Source organism: Entelurus aequoreus, linkage group LG20 (genome assembly GCF_033978785.1).
Source record: "Entelurus aequoreus isolate RoL-2023_Sb linkage group LG20, RoL_Eaeq_v1.1, whole genome shotgun sequence".
In the NCBI taxonomy this organism is placed as follows: Eukaryota; Metazoa; Chordata; class Actinopteri; order Syngnathiformes; family Syngnathidae; genus Entelurus; species Entelurus aequoreus.
This window is the reverse complement of record NC_084750.1, coordinates 4,954,918-4,971,639: the sequence shown is the minus strand read 5'-3', so window position 1 is coordinate 4,971,639 and position 16,722 is coordinate 4,954,918. Positions and strand designations below refer to the sequence as shown.

Sequence of the window (16,722 nt, the reverse complement as noted above, 5' to 3'; positions counted from 1 at the left end):
ATGGCACATTAGGATTTATTGTGAAATTGCTTCCTGTGCAGCTGGCTCACTCTTAACGGACACTTTCCATTAGCTTGTAAACGAGACTGATGTGGCCCATTGTAAATATATAATTCAACACAAAAAAGAAGCAAAATGCAACGGAAAATCAGACATTTATATTAATAGCTAATGCAAAGGTTAAAACAATATATAAATATATAAAAGCGAAGTTGGATTTTAATGTATGGCAGTAGAAAAAGTAAATGCATTGTGGAAAATGTAACAGAAAACCTGCAAAAAAACTATAAATACGAAGCCAAATGCAACCCACAAGCAGAAATGTATATTAATTAATCCATCCATCCATTTTCTACCGCTTGTCCCTTTTGGGGGTGCTGGAGCCAATCTCAGCGGCATTTGGGCGTGAAGGCGGGGTACACTCTGGACAAGTCGCCACCCCATCGCAGGGCCAACACAGATAGACAGACAACATTCACACTCACACACTAGGGCCAATTTAGTGTTGCCAATCAACCTAGTGCATGTTTTTGGCGGTATTAATTAATACAAAAATAAAATATACATATCAAAGAGATTTTTGATTTTAATGTATGGCAGTAGGCAGCAAGGTGGAATAGGGCTTAGTGCATGTGCCTCACAATACGAAGGTCCTGAGTTCAATTCCGGGCTCTGATTTTTCTGTGTGGAGTTTACATGTTCTCCCCGTGACTGCGTGGGTTCTCTGCGGGTACTCCGGCTTCGGGTACTCCCACCTCCAAAAACATGTACCTGGGGATAGGTTGATTGGCAACACTAAAATTGGCCCTAGTGTGTGGGTGTGAATGTTGTCTGTCTATCTGTGTTGGCCCTGCGATGAGGTGGCGACTTGTCCAGGGTGTACCCCGCCTTCCGCCCGTGTGCAGCTGAGATAGGCTCCAGCACCCCTCGCGACCCCAAAAGGGACAAGCGGTAGAACATGGATGGATGGATGGCAGTGGAAAAAGCAAGTGCAAAATGTGACAAAAAACATGCAAAAATGATAAATACGAGGCAAATTGCAATTAAAAAGCAGATGTTTATATTAATAGAAAAACTATATATCAAAGTGACCTTTGATTTTAATGTATGGCAGCGGAACAAGTAAATGCATCATGGAAATTATATATTTACTTTGTCACGCATTCAACTCCTCATTATTTTCTACTCCAATACATTCACTGCACTGCTAAAAATCAAAGACAATGGAACTCCAACGTTTATTGAGTCTGGCGGTGTAAGATTGTTACAGAGTGTGACGTCCGTTTGTAAGCAGAATAAATGAGACTTTGACAACTATTGGCCATGATAGAAAGACTATTCCAGCGTGTGACAATCACCTCCCACGTACATTGTCACCAAAAGTGGACCAGCCTGGTATTTTTAGAAAAGGTCTGCAGAAGTCCCAGTGCAGCATGAACCCTGAACGTGTCCTGCAAGCAGATGGTCGGTGCTAATTGCTGACTATGCACTACATTCGTACCATGGAGTGAAGAGGAGGAAACGGCAAACCATTGCTTTACATCCAGGAACATGACTTCAGTGTCAAATAGGCTTCATCCTCTGAAATGTACCTCTGTGGACACTTTTTACTCAATGGGGCGCAAACATTTAGCGGTCCCTGGAATCACAGAGTATGAGCGAAGACGGCTTTTGATGTTGTTCCGAGCGACGCTTTAAACACAGCTAGGAGAAAGCTCAGCAGGTTGACGCAATGTCGTTGTCCAGCGTAGCCCGTCGAAATAAGCAGTTGTAAACACGAGCAAAATGAAACTGAGCTCTTTGCTTGCGACTTTAACCTTTTTAAATGTTTAGTTTTGGAGCAATATGGTTGTTAAAGTTAAGGATTGTTTGTCAGGGCACCACAGGGACTTCTGTGTGTGTGCAGAGAAGCGCATACTGCACAGTTTAGCTTGTCGTTGTTGACAGCTGATCCACCACTTCCTTGTTATGTTTGATATACAGAAGTGTATAGCACTTTATATTATGTTCAAAGTGTACAAACCTTCCCTAAAATGTTGTCGAGGGTGGAACCCATTACTCATATTTTCATTGTTTATGGATAAATGCTTTACAAACTTTTAGATTGAAAAGGGAGCTGCACTTTTTTGGAAATCACAATCCTTAAGATGAGAAGACAGATGTTTTTTTTTTTTTTTTTATTGCATTGTAACTAGTAAATACAAATCTGCTTACAGTGGAGTCAACAATCCATCATCAATTCCACCAACAATACTCTATTCACATTTAGCGATACTGTTATTATAAGCGCTAAGACAGAGGAACTACTTTTAGAAGCGCTGTTAAACCCAGAGAGCTAACTAGCTTGTGTGGCTATGTTGACATCATCGGCTCTGAGCGGCTTTTTTTTGCCTTGGTGCTCGTGAAAGTTGTTGGTAGATCATAAATCATGCCTCTCACCTGGATAGTAGAAGGATGAGGACATAATCCGACAAGTTGGTTAACTGTGGCGTCCAATTTAGACCCGGGAAGACACTTAGTTCCACACCCCTTTTTGCTTTTGGAGGATTAGGAGTCATTCTTCATGTAAATAGGAATATATCAACATCCCAGTGAGATCAGACCATGTACAGTAAGTGATTTTTTATTATGTTTGTTGGTTCTCTTCAAGTCTGCAGTGAGTAATAATCACTGATGTTGTCAAAGGAAAAAGTGAACGTTGTGGTGCGTTTGTGAAATGTTTAAAATTGGTCAGTATTACAAAGTATTATGATTATACACTTATTACAGTCATGGCCAAAATATTGGCACTGCTGCATTTCTGTCAGATAACACACCACTTCTCCCAGAAAATTGTTGAAATTACAAATGCTTTGGTATTCACATGTTTAATTATTTTGTTTGCATTGGAACAACAACAACAACAACAAAAAAGGCCAAATCTGATTATTTTACACAGAACTCCAAAAATGGACTGGACAAAATTATTGGCACCCTCAACTTGATATTTGGTAGCACACCCTTTGGAAAAAATAACTGAAATCAAGCGCTTCCTGTAACCATCAATTAGTTTCTTACACCTTGCTACTGGAATTTTGGACCACTCTTCTTTTGCAAACTGCTTCAGGTCTCTCAGATTTGAAGTGTGCCTTCTCCCAGCTGTGGTTCTTAGATCTGTCCACAGATGTTCTATAGGATTTAGACCTGGACTCATTGATGGCCACTTCAGAACTCTCCAGCGTTTTGTCTTAAGCCATTTTTGTGTGCTTTTTAAAGTATGCTTTGGGTTGTTGTCCTGCTGGAAGACCCATGACCTCTGACGGAGACCCAGCTTTCTGACACTGGGCCCTACATTATGCCCCAAAATTCTTTGGTAGTCCTCAGATTTAATGATGCCATGCACAAAGTCAAGGCATCCGGTACCAGAAGCAGCAAAGCAACCCCAAAACATCAGTGAACCTCCACCATGTTTGACTGTAGGAATGGTGTTCTGTTCTTTGAAGGCCTCATTTCGTTTTCTGTGTGATGATGTGCTTTAACAAAAAGCTCCACTTTAATCTCATCTGTCCACAGGACGTTCTCCCAGAAAAAAATTGGCTTCCTCAGGTAAGTTTTTGCAAACTCCAGTCTTGCTTTTTTGTCTCTGTGTCAGCAACGGTGTCCTCCTGGGTCTCCTACCATAGCGTCCCTTTTCATTGAGATGGCGACGGATAGTGCGAGCTGACACTGTTGTACCCTGTGTCTGCAGGTCAGCTTAAATTTGTTTGGAAGTGGATCGAGGTTCTTTATCCACAATTCTAACAATCCCTCGTTGCAGTCTTTCATCAATTTTTCTCTTCTGTCCACGTCCATGCAGGTTAGCTACAGTGCCATGGGCTTTAAACTTCTTGATGACATTGCGCACAGTAGACACAGGAACATTTAGATCTCTGGAGATGGACTTGTAGCCCTGAGATTGTTCATGCTTTTCCACAATCTTGGTTCTCAAATCTTCTGAGAGTTCTTTGCTCTTCTTTATTTTCTCCAAGCTCAGTGTGGTACACACAACACAAAGGTTGAGTCAACTTTTCTCAATTTTAACTGGCTGCAAGTGTGATGCCAATCATTTGGTCCAGTCCATTTTTGGAGTTCTGTGTAAAATAATATCAGATTTGGCTTTTTTTGTTGTTGTTGTTCCATTGCAAACAAAATAAATAATCATGTGAATACCAAAGCATTTGTAATTTCAACAATTTTCTGGGAGAAGTGGTGCATTATCTGAAGAAATGCAGGGGTGCCAATATTTTTGGCCATGACTGTATATCATAAACCTTGATGGAAGGTTTTTTTTAAGCACTTTATAGGCGGAGTAGAGCTTCTCCTATAGGCTCCATTTATTTACAAGTTAGAATGCGTAAAAAAGAAAAACATGTGTTCTTGTCTTACATAAGGATTGTGAATGATAGGCACATTAGAAAAAAGCGTATTTCCCCTTTAAGATCCCTGTTTAGAACCAATTCAGTTTGTAAATGGAGGTTCCACTGAATGCCGACTCAAGCAGGAACTCGTGAATAAGTGAAGAACGGGGCATCCCAGACCAGAGTGTGTTTGAGTTTCTGCCTGAAAGATCCATCCAGTAATGCTCCATGATAGAACAATGGCAAACCAAGTGCTTGAAATAAAAAGAGGTTTCTTTTCAGAAGCTTCCCTTCCTTCCACGGTCAGGACGTCCTGGGATGATTCAGCAAAAATGGGCGGAGCTAAGAGCCAATATGCATCAAAACAAAGCTCATAGATGGCTGCTGGGCGAACGGGGATGTTTAAAGCGTGACATTCCTGGATGGATTCCTGCTCGGTCCTGCTTAGAGGGTCTGTGCGGGGCGCTGGAAGCGGAAGACAGGACGCCCCCATGGGAGGTATTTGTGACGGAGGCGTTGGCCGCCAAATCAAGTTTCCCCTCCAGCTTGACCAGCCGCTCCAGAATGTCGTCCAACAACACCGCTATCGTCCTCTTCAGGTCAGCTGCGTGAGTGCAAAAGTACATAATTCATCTCCCACACGTGTATACAAGTACAAACCCCGTTTCCATATGAATTGGGAAATTGTGTTAGATGTAAATATAAACGGAATACAATGATTTGCAAATAATTTTCAACCCATATTCAGTTGAATATGCTACAAAGACAACATATTTGATGTTCAAACTAATAAACGTTTTTTTTTTGTTGCAAATAATCATTAACTTTAAAATTTGATGCCAGCAACACGTGACAAAGAAGTTGGGAAAGGTGGCAATAAATACTGATAAAGTTGAGGAATGCTCATCAAACACTTATTTGGAACATCCCACAGGTGAACAGGCAAATTGGGAACAGGTGGGTGCCATGATTGGGTATAAAAGTAGATTCCATGAAATGCTCAGTCATTCACAAACAAGGATGGGGCGAGGGTCACCACTTTGTCAACAAATGCGTGAGCAAATTGTTGAACAGTTTAAGAAAAACCTTTCTCAACCAGCTATTGCAAGGACTTTAGGGATTTCACCATCTACGGTCCGTAATATCATCAAAGGGTTCAGAGAATCTGGAGAAATCACTGCACTTAAGCAGCTAAGCCCGTGACCTTCGGTCCCTCAGGCTGTACTGCATCAACAAGCGACATCAGTGTGTAAAGGATATCACCACAAGGGCTCAGGAACACTTCAGAAACCCACTGTCAGTAACTACAGTTGGTCGCTACATCTGTAAGTGCAAGTTAAAACTCTCCTATGCAAGGCGAAAATCGTTTATCAACAACACCCAGAAAAGCCGTCGGCTTCGCTGGGCCTGAGCTCATCTAAGATGGACTGATACAAAGTGGAAAAGTGTTCTGTGGTCTGACGAGTCCACATTTCAAATTGTTTTTGGAAACTGTGGACGGCGTGTCCTCCGTACCAAAGAGGAAAAGAACATTGTTATAGGCGCAAAGTTGAAAAGCCAGCATCTGTGATGGTATGGGGGTGTATTAGTGCCCAAGACATGAGTAACTTACACATCTGTGAAGGCGCCATTAATGCTGAAAGGTACATACAGGTTTTGGAGCAACATATGTTGCCATCCAAGCAACGTTACCATTGTCTTGCTTATTTCAGCAAGACAATGCCAAGCCACGTGTTACATCAATGTGGCTTCATAGTAAAAGAGTGCGGGTACTAGACTGGCCTGCCTGTAGTCCAGACCTGTCTCCCATTGAAAATGTGTGGCACATTATGAAGCCTAAAATACCACAACGGAGACCCCCGAACTGTTGAACAACCTAAGCTGTACATCAAGCAAGAATGGGAAAGAATTCCACTTGAGAAGCTTAAAAAATGTGTCTCCTCAGTTCCCAAACGTTTACTGAGTGTTGTTAAAAGGAAAGGCCATGTAACACAGTGGTGAACATGCCCTTTCCCAACTACTTTGGCATGTGTTGCAGCCATAAAATTCTAAGTTAAAAAAAAAAATTAAGTTTATGAGTTTGAACATCAAATATCTTGTCTTTGTAGTGCATTCAATTGAATATGGGTTGAAAAGGATTTGCAAATCATTGTATTCCGTTTATATTTACATCTAACACAATTTCCCAACTCATATGGAAACGGGGTTTGTACATCATTCATCTCCCACATGTGTATACAAGTACATCATTCATCTCCCACACGTGTATACAAGTACATCATTCATCTCCCACATGTGTATGCAAGTACATCATTCATCTCCCACATGCGTATAAAAGTACATCATTCATCTCCCACATGCGTATACAAGTACATCATCTCCCACATACGTATACAAGTACATCATTCATCTCCCACACGTGTATACAAGTACATCATTCATCTCCCACATGTGTATACAGTACATCATTCATCTCCCACATGTGTATACAAGTACATCATTCATCTCCCACATGTGTATGCAAGTACATCATTCATCTCCCACATGCGTATACAAGTACATCATTCATCTCCCACATGCGTATACAAGTACATCATCTCCCACATACGTATACAAGTACATAATTCATCTCCCACATGCGTATACAAGTACATCATTCATCTCCCACATGCGTATACAAGTACATCATTCATCTCCCACATGCATATACAAGTACATCATTCATCTCCCACACGTGTATACAAGTACATCATTCATCTCCCACATGTGTATACAAGTACATCATTCATCTCCCACATGCATATACAAGTACATCATTCATCTCCCACATGCGTATACAAGCACATCATTCATCTCCCACATGCGTATACAAGTACATCATTCATCTCCCACATGCGTATACAAGTACATCATTCATCTCCCACATGTGTATACAAGTACGTAATTCATCTCCCACATGTGTATACAAGTACATCATTCATCTCCCACATGCATATACAAGTACATCATTCATCTCCCACATGCATATACAAGTACATCATTCATCTCCCACATGTGTATACAAGCACATCATTCATCTCCCACATGCGTATACAAGTACATCATTCATCTCCCACATGTGTATACAAGTACATCATTCATCTCCCACATGCGTATGCAAGTACATCATTCATCTCCCACATGCGTATACAAGTACATCATTCATCTCCCACATGCGTATACAAGTACATCATCTCCCACATACGTATACAAGTACATCATTCATCTCCCACATGTGTATGCAAGTACATCATTCATCTCCCACATGCGTATACAAGTACATCATTCATCTCCCACATGCGTATACAAGTACATCATCTCCCACATACGTATACAAGTACATAATTCATCTCCCACATGCGTATACAAGTACATAATTCATCTCCCACATGCGTATACAAGTACATCATTCATCTCCCACATGCGTATACAAGTACATCATTAATCTCCCACATGCGTATACAAGTACATCATTCATCTCCCACATGTGTATACAAGCACATCATTCATCTCCCACATGCGTATACAAGTACATCATTCATCTCCCACATGCGTATACAAGTACATCATTCATCTCCCACATACATATACAAGTACATCATTCATCTCCCACATGCGTATACAAGTACATCATTCATCTCCCACATGTGTATACAAGTACATCATCTCCCACATGCGTATACAAGTACATCATTCATCTCCCACACGTGTATACAAGTACATCATTCATTTACAAGTACATCATTCATCCCCCACATGTGTATACAAGTACATCATTCATATACATCATTCATCTCCCACATGTGCATACAAGTACATCATTCATCTCCCATACGTGCATACAAGTACATAATTCATCTCCCACACGTGCATACAAGTACATCATTCATCTCCCACACGTGCATACAAGTACATCATTAATCTCCCACATGTGCATACAAGTATATTATTAATCTGCCACATGTGCATACAAGTACATCATTAATCTCCCACATGTGCATACAAGTACATCATTCATCTCCCACATGTGCATACAAGTACATCATTAATCTACAATACGTGCGTACAAGCACATCATCTCCCACATGTGTATACAAGTACATCATTCATCGAGTGGCGACAGTTACCGTAACCCGCCATGGTGGTTCCCTGCGGTCCGCCGGGCGCTCTCTGGTTCTCCTCAGTCAGGACCTTGACGTAACGCCGGCTGAGCTCTAGGATCTGCTGGCGGAGCTGAGCGCTGGTCTGGTGGCGGGGCTGCTGCAGGGTGTAGCGCAGCAAGAGGAGTCCCCAGGCCAGGCCGAAGAGCAGAAGCAGCACGCTGAGCTTGTGGGACATGTTGCGTCTGAGGAGTGCGCCCAGCATGATCTTGGGGCAAACGTGCTGCTACGACATTCCTGTCTCCTTCAAAAGGGACAAGACAGTTCTCAGACGCTGCAGGTCTATGGTCCACCAGGGAGCTCAGACGTGGACATTTTCATGCTGCCTGCAGAAACAAAAGGAAGAAAACGAATGAACGGATTCATCTCAGCTTCAGCAAGACTGTGCAGTAGATAACCACAATGTATCCACTGGCTGCTGCCCCAGGAAGACATCAAACTTGACTAAATAGAGTAAGTCCCTTGGTCAACCAGCAGAATGATCGTTACCTTTGCGCAAGGAGCGCTACACCTACGGGACGAGGCTGTGCGCAGTGTCCAATTCCCAGCGGGATTCGCCTGGCAAGAGGGTGTGACAGCAACGCAACCAGACTACGTCTCCAATGCAGAAAATGGATGCATGGATGTATCTCACCATGACAAGGGACCCAAATGTATAGGCGCATCCATCAGGTTGGACAACCACCAGTGTTCCCCATGCTCCAGAGTTGGTTGCCAAAACAGAATACACCACATTGAGAAGGGTGCCCATGCATCTCCTACAGTCTTACACCCACATTAGACATTTAGAATCCATTGTATGCTATTAGAAGGGTGATCTGCAAAATGTTCAGTGAGCAGGCAAGGTCAACGTTCACTGGAAAAAATGTCAAAGCACCAGCTATCTTAGCTTAGCATTTGTGTTGAACAGAGCATATCTGTGTTTCAACGGCGATGTTCGTCAGTTACTAATTATGTAAAATAACAATTGCTTGTCAGCCTGGACAATGAGTCTGGCGTCCGGGTTGTCGTCACTCACTGCTGTCTCGTCTCCTCACTTCAAGTTCAGCCGTCTAACTCAGAGAAGACTACGTAGGTGAGCTCTGATCCCAATTCTGTACATTTCCACCACGATTTAGCGAGCAGAGGTACATGTTAAAAGTGAAAGAGAGGTGTATGTTGCGTCGGTGAGAGCGGAGAGCCGCCACCACAAGCCCAGTGAGTGTGCGTTACCACAGCGTGTTGACAACCTTCAGAAGCCTGTAAACTAAACTTGATCACTTTCCTAAGTGCTAAGAAAGAGACAGTCTTCTCTGGTGTGGCAACATTCTAACAACCGCTGCTTGACTTATTTCACCAGGAAGGCAAAGTGTGGCCTGTGACACATCTCTTTGTCACAGGCCAGGAAAATGTAAAAATACAGCATAAAGGATAAAGAAAAGGCTGAAATGTTGACACTGATAAGTAAAAACACAAAGATGTGTATTTAAATATGTGTTTTAGCCTTTTCATGAGCCTATTTCATTACAAATTACATGATGTCATTCTAGCACCATATTGAAGGAATATTAAATAATATTGTTTTTTATACCTGAATGATCCACTCCACTGCTGTTTATTACAGAAAGCGAAATAGTTGACTATTGCTGATATTTATGATAATTACATTTCATTTCATTTACCCCACGAGCTTTGCGGGAGTCCGCCATTGTAGTCTGACGCGGTCATCAGTAAGTTCCTTCTTTGTCTCTATCCTCTTGTTGTGCGGCAGACTGGCTCGTACATGCACATGCATCCTTCGCTGTTGCCATTTCTAACACAAAGAAGTGTACACTTCTAACTTATATCTGTCAGTAGACTCCAAATGGAAAATAAAAACTACAACATGGATGACAGGGAGAAGACGCTGTCAAAGTGGAAGCATGTAAATACTGTAAGTGCGTCCACAAAACGGCACATCCTGAAGAGACGGTCAGAAAGTGACTTGAAGATGGTCTGTAAAACATCATCTATGCAACATTTTGACAACCTTGACATGTCATGTAGACCACAAGGAAGGGTTTACATGTAGAAAATGATATTAATATGACCCCTTTAAGTAACAGTTTTTTTTTTTTGAAGGCCCCACAGCACTGCTTTACTTTTTAGAATGTAAAATAGATGGTTACTTCTGATTTGTTTGTTTGGATATATTCTGATGCTATACAGTAGGTCAGTGATTCTCAAACTGCGGTGTAGGCTTCATCTAGTGGTACGCCAAAGAATCACTGCAATTTTATTTGTTTCATCATTGAAGTACAGTGTTTTATTGTCCTATATTCTAACACAGTGTTACTCTTCGAACTTTGTGTAATGTTACAGTGGCCACAACTATTAAACATACCCTTGCAATGTTTATAATGACTATTTAGGCCTACTACACTACTGCATTTTTAATGTTGGTCATTATGGCGGTACTTGGCGAGCCACGCGTTTTCTGAGGCGCTTCTTGTTGGAAAAAAGTTTGAGGACCACTTCATTGGCCACTGCTGTTCTTTTTTTGAACGTATAGCAACCTCTCGGCAGCTGCGACAACCGGAATATTTGCAAACAGATGTTGAAGCACAAGAGAGCTTCAATACTTGACAGTTTGCAATAAAGCAGTGAATTTAAAGGAACATTGGTTCAGTTGTTTTCAGTATCAGGAATAGTGAAAATGTATAGGTAACAATCCTACTTCAAATCTAGACTCCAAACATCCCAGAACAAGCTAGTCAGGTTACTTCTAGACCTCCACCCCAGATCACACCTCACTCCTACCCACTTCTCCAAAGTGGGCTGGCTCAGGTTGGAGGACAGAGTAAAACAACTTGCACTGAGCCTAGTCTATAAAATCCGCTACACCTCCCTGATACCGAAGTACATGTCAAACTACTTCCTTAAAGTAAATGACCGCCATAACCACAACACCAGGGGGTGCTCCACTAACCACGTTAAACCCAGATTCCGAACTAACAAAGGTCTTAACTCATTCTCTTTCTATGCCACATCAATGTGGAATGCGCTCCCAACAGGTATAAAAGAAAGGGCATCTCTATCCTCCTTCAAAACCGCAATAAAAGTTCACCTACAGGCAGCTACAACCCTAAACTAACACCCTCCCCGGATTGCTAATAATCAAATGTAAACAATCAAATGCAGATACTTTTTATTTTTCTTATGCCTTCTGATCTCTCTCTCTCTCTCTCTCTCTCTCTCTCTCTCTCTCTCTCTCTCTATGTCCACTACTTGATGTCCACCCCCCCCACTCCACACCCCTGATTGTAAATAATGTAAATAATTCAATGTGATTATCTTATGTGATGACTGTATTATGATGATAGTATATATGATAGTATATATCTGTATCATGAATCAATTTAAGTGGACCCCGACTTAAACAAGTTGAAAAACTTATTCGGGTGTTACCATTTAGTGGTCAATTGTACGGAATATGTACTTCACTGTGCAACCTACTAATAAAAGTCTCAATCAATCAATCAATCAATGCTTCGACGAAGCTAGTAAAGAGAGACAGAGACTCCAATGCTACTTTCCCTCCACCACCACCACTTAAGGATTAACTCTGCCTCTGCTCATCATGCAGCACTGAAGGTACACACTCTGTCAATCAATGTTCCCTGTAAGTGTTCATGTGTGAGCAAACGCAAAAACTCCCTGAGCATTGAGTGGAGCCCATGTGAGCAACATCAGATGTGCACACTGTGGCTACACCAGCAGCACACCTGTCCCAAACCTGACTAAATAAAAACTTTAATCTCCATCCATCCATCCATTTTTTACCGCTTGTACCTTTCGGGGTCGCTGGAGCCTATCTCAGCTGCATTCAGGCGGAAGGCAGGGTACACCCTGGACAAGTCCCCACCGAGCCACCCATCGCAGGGCCAACACAGATAGACAGACAACATTCTCTTATTATTACAATCAAATTACAGCAGTCATTTCCATTTCTAATACAAGTGTTTAGGCCCACTTACAATGACAATAACAACAAATATTGTTTTTCATGAACTGTGTACTTGTATTGTTTGTCTGGGTGGAGGTCCTGCTTTGGAAATAATTTGTACCCCTTTCAGACATTGCATTTAGTTCCCATTAAAACATTCACATGTTGCACAATGAGATGTAAGCAGGGGATCATGTGTACATTCCTGCAACTTAATATATTTTTATTAGTATTTATTTAATATACTAACAGCATTTAATGATTAATATTTATAAATTAAGATTCCTAATAAATGACACTAGAATAAGCACACATTTGATTGGTAAATCATAGTGTAACGACCTGGAATGACACTTTATGTGTGGTGTTGGAGTTGTCCCACTTTTTGTGTGGCTGTAAACGCATCACTGGCTAAGTGCCATATGTGCATGTGTTGGTGCAAGTGAGAAAGAGCGAGCGGCTGCTGTTGATATAACAAAGTTGCTTTTGGTCTGGTTTGTACTGCAGAAAATTACCACTTTTGCTAGATATCATTTTTTTACTAATGTTTTGGTGATGTGTTTATGGCCGACAATAAACAGTTTTGCTCAGTAAAGTAATCGATGGAATTCATGTCCTCAAAGCGTCTCCACAGACGTTACAATATTTGAACAATGATGACGAAAACTGTTTTCTCTGTCGTGTCCGTGTGTCGAAAATTGTTATGCGCTTATTTTTTTATTTGATTTTGTGCGTGGCATAGATTTGCCGTGCGCAGAGGACGCTTGAGCAGTGCGCAATTGCACAGGCGCGCACCTTAGAGGGAACGTTGCTGTCAATTCTCTTATATACTCTTTCATTCTAGACTTCTAGAGTGTTTGATTATCACATCACTCTAAATGTATAGACTATAAAGTTCACAAACATAAAGAGGGATGCTAGAGGGCCAGGCCAATCTTTCCTTATCTCTAAACTAAAACTGGGGAAATGTGTAGAGTGTTCTGGGCTTCAGACATGATTTTGTGTCAGAATTCCTTGAGGAAAAAATGCATGGTTAGGCTTTGTGTATGTAGTGTGTGCCTTTCTTGCTTTTCAGCTATGCTGTTATTATGCTGTTTGTTACTTATGTATGTTATGTTGCAGCTATTTAAAATAGTTGTGTCAATTTGTTCTGGCCAAAAACAAATTGGCCCTTTGAAACATATCTTTGTCTTTGTGTGTTGTATGTAGAGCACATTGCTTAGCAGAGTTCAGTGATGCAAATGCATGTCAAGTTGATCAACACATTGTATTATTCTCCAGTGCAATAACAGTACTGAAATGAAGGCTAAAAGGGCATTAATGGGAGCTTTAAAAAAAAAAAGAAGAAAAAAAGAAGTAACTAAATAGTAACACAGTAAACAGTAACGCATTACTTTTTGGTGTAAGTAACTGAGTTACTTTTAAAATGAGGTAACTAGTAACTGTAACTAGTTACTGGTTTTCAGTAACTAACCCAACACTGGTGATAGTAACCTGGCTTTTTAGCATTAAGCTAATGTTACATGATTCGGCAATTGCTAATCAATAAATAGCTAGTTCCGTTTTAACGTCGGGTTAATATTGTGGAGGGGGCTAAATTGTTATGGAAAATAATAATGTAACGTTAGGTAATTACAGTACTCCCACCTTACATTCCTCAGGGACATTTGTATTAGATCTTTTAAGCAGGTGTTTTTTGTTTACATTGTTATTGCCTTCTGGTTAGCTAATGTTTGCCCTGCAGGTAATAGTCACTTTTCCACCCCTTTATATATTAGGTATAGTTGTAAGCCTAGTTGTTAAAGTGCACATCATTAATGTTAATTAAGCAATATCACATGAGAGGGAATGCTGTTTTTTAATTTGAGCACTGCTGTGATTCGGTTAAAGATAATCATAACATAACATTCTCATATAATATATTATACTGTTACTTTACATTCTGCTATTCAGCATTTCACTGTAATGATGACAATAAATTGTTAGATATTCATTTTTTATTCTTTGTATTCATTTATTTATTCTTTTTTTTTTATCTTGTTAACTATTCTGATTGTTAATTTGCTTTCTTTAAGTAAAAAAAAAGGTCAAAGACAGAGCTATTCGGTTTCTTGTGAGTATATACACTTCACTGCCAATGTGGGGGGGGGGGGGGGGGGGGGGGGGGGGGGGGGCACCTAAAATCTTGCCTAGGGCGCCAGATTGGTTAGGGCCGGGCCTGGTGTTAGTCAAGGGTTGAAGTTGACTGGAGGTGTTCTTTTAGTGCGGTTTTGAAGGAGGATAGAGATGCACTTTCTTTTACACCTGTTGGGAGTGCATTCCATATTGATGTGGCATAGAAGGAGAATGAGTTAAGACCTTTGTTAGAACGGAGTCTGGGTTTAACATGGGTTCAGTGGTTTTCAGTATCAGGAATAGTGAAAATGTATAGGTAAAAATCCTACTTGTTATCAAATCGCTTCCAAGATTTAAAGTATCGCCAACTCCAACTATTCAAACCCTGTTTTAAGAAACAAACTGACTCGGTTTGTGTCAACACCACCACCCTATGCATCCTGTCCTGTCATCCATACAATTCTTGCTTCCTCATTTCGACACGAACCTACTGTATTTAGAAGACATTGAACGCACCACTAGGTGCTGGTGATTAGACACACAAGGGCTAATACTGAAGTCAAAACATTGACGGTGACATGTATACACCAACAAACTTAATTAGTGCACAATTTAACAATTATAAAAATACTGCACAATTGCGGGTACTTGGCAAACATGGGGGCTAACATTTTCCCCGCAATGTCACGCACACATGACCCATGAAATAACTTAATGAAGATGTCTGAATGAATGATGTTCAATGAGGGAAAGAAGGAAGCTGATATGACGCCACAAATGTTAGCGACACATGCTAACAAAGATGTCGCATCATAACAAGTTCATTTACCTCAGTGTCCTGCAGCCAGACGTGATCTTCAAGTTGAAGTCATGTTGCACAATGTAAATGTCAAAAATACAACCTTCGCACTGTTAGGCTGTTGTTACAGTAAAACACAACAACCGTCGAAGCTTTCGCCCTCTCTCCATACATACATCTCCTATTCTGATACTTATAGGACGTATTCCGCTGAGCTCCGATAGATGTTACGGATGTAGCTTCACATGCTAGATATACAAACATGAGCCGGCGTTGCCAGACGACAAATGACAAAGTATCGTTCCAAAATGTTAGAAGGTCTTTTTTTTGGGGGAGGAAAAATGACGCAGCTCGTGACAATCTACTACAGCAAAATATGATCACACACCGCGTATAGCGTAGCGTTTAATGCAGTCTTCCCTTTCAATAAACTACATGCACGAATAGAGAAATAGAGGTTGAAATTATCGTATAAAATGATTCGACATCTGGCAACGCTGCTGCTGACCGTCGTGAGTGTCATCGCAAAGCATTATGGGAGTTGTGGTCGCTACGTTTCCCTCCTCATAACTGTTAATGTAATGACTGAAAACTATAATGCTATGCTCCAAATGTAAACTATATACTACTTGTGTGAGCCTAAAACTATACACATTACGAACTTAATATATATATATACATATATATATGTATATATATATATATATATATATATATATATATATATATATATATATATATATATATATATATATATATATATATATATATATATATATATATATATATATATATATATATATATATATATATATATATATATATAAATATGTATATATATATATATATATATATATATATATATATATATATATATATATATATATATATATATATATATATATATATATATATATATATATATATATATATATATATATATATTACATTCTACTATAATTACTTTATTGAATTAACGCTGCTGCTGACCGTCGTAAGTGTCATCGCAATGCATCATGGGAGTTGTGGTCGCACCGTCTTCCTACTTCCCCCTCATAAGTTAATGTAATGACTGGAAGTTATAATGCTTTGCTCCAAATGTAAACTATTTACTACTTGTGTGAGCCTAAAACTATACACATTACGATATATATATCTATCTATATGTATTGATATCTACAAATATATATTTGACATTCTACTATAATTACTTTATTGAATTAACAACCCCCTGGCGCTGTATTGCACTGTTTTTGTACTTGTTTTAAT

General features: G+C 40.2%; 1 protein-coding gene across 2 annotated transcripts; it reads right to left on the bottom strand.

The window, feature by feature from the left end:
• Nucleotides 1–1,165: 1,165 nt before the first annotated feature.
• Nucleotides 1,166–15,940, bottom strand: LOC133635861 (coiled-coil domain-containing protein 126-like). Of its 2 annotated transcripts, none has more exons than XM_062029261.1 (3): nucleotides 15,484–15,940; nucleotides 8,543–8,901; nucleotides 1,166–4,980 (listed from the first exon to the last, which is right to left on the bottom strand). In XM_062029261.1, exons 2-3 carry the CDS (start codon nucleotides 8,778–8,780, stop codon nucleotides 4,748–4,750), a joined length of 471 nt encoding a protein of 156 aa, XP_061885245.1. In that variant the 5' UTR covers nucleotides 8,781–8,901; nucleotides 15,484–15,940; the 3' UTR covers nucleotides 1,166–4,747. The 2 variants fall into 2 exon arrangements, with proteins under 2 accessions (XP_061885245.1, XP_061885246.1); XM_062029262.1 differs by lacking the exon at nucleotides 15,484–15,940 and adding an exon at nucleotides 9,210–9,273.
• Nucleotides 15,941–16,722: the final 782 nt, after the last annotated feature.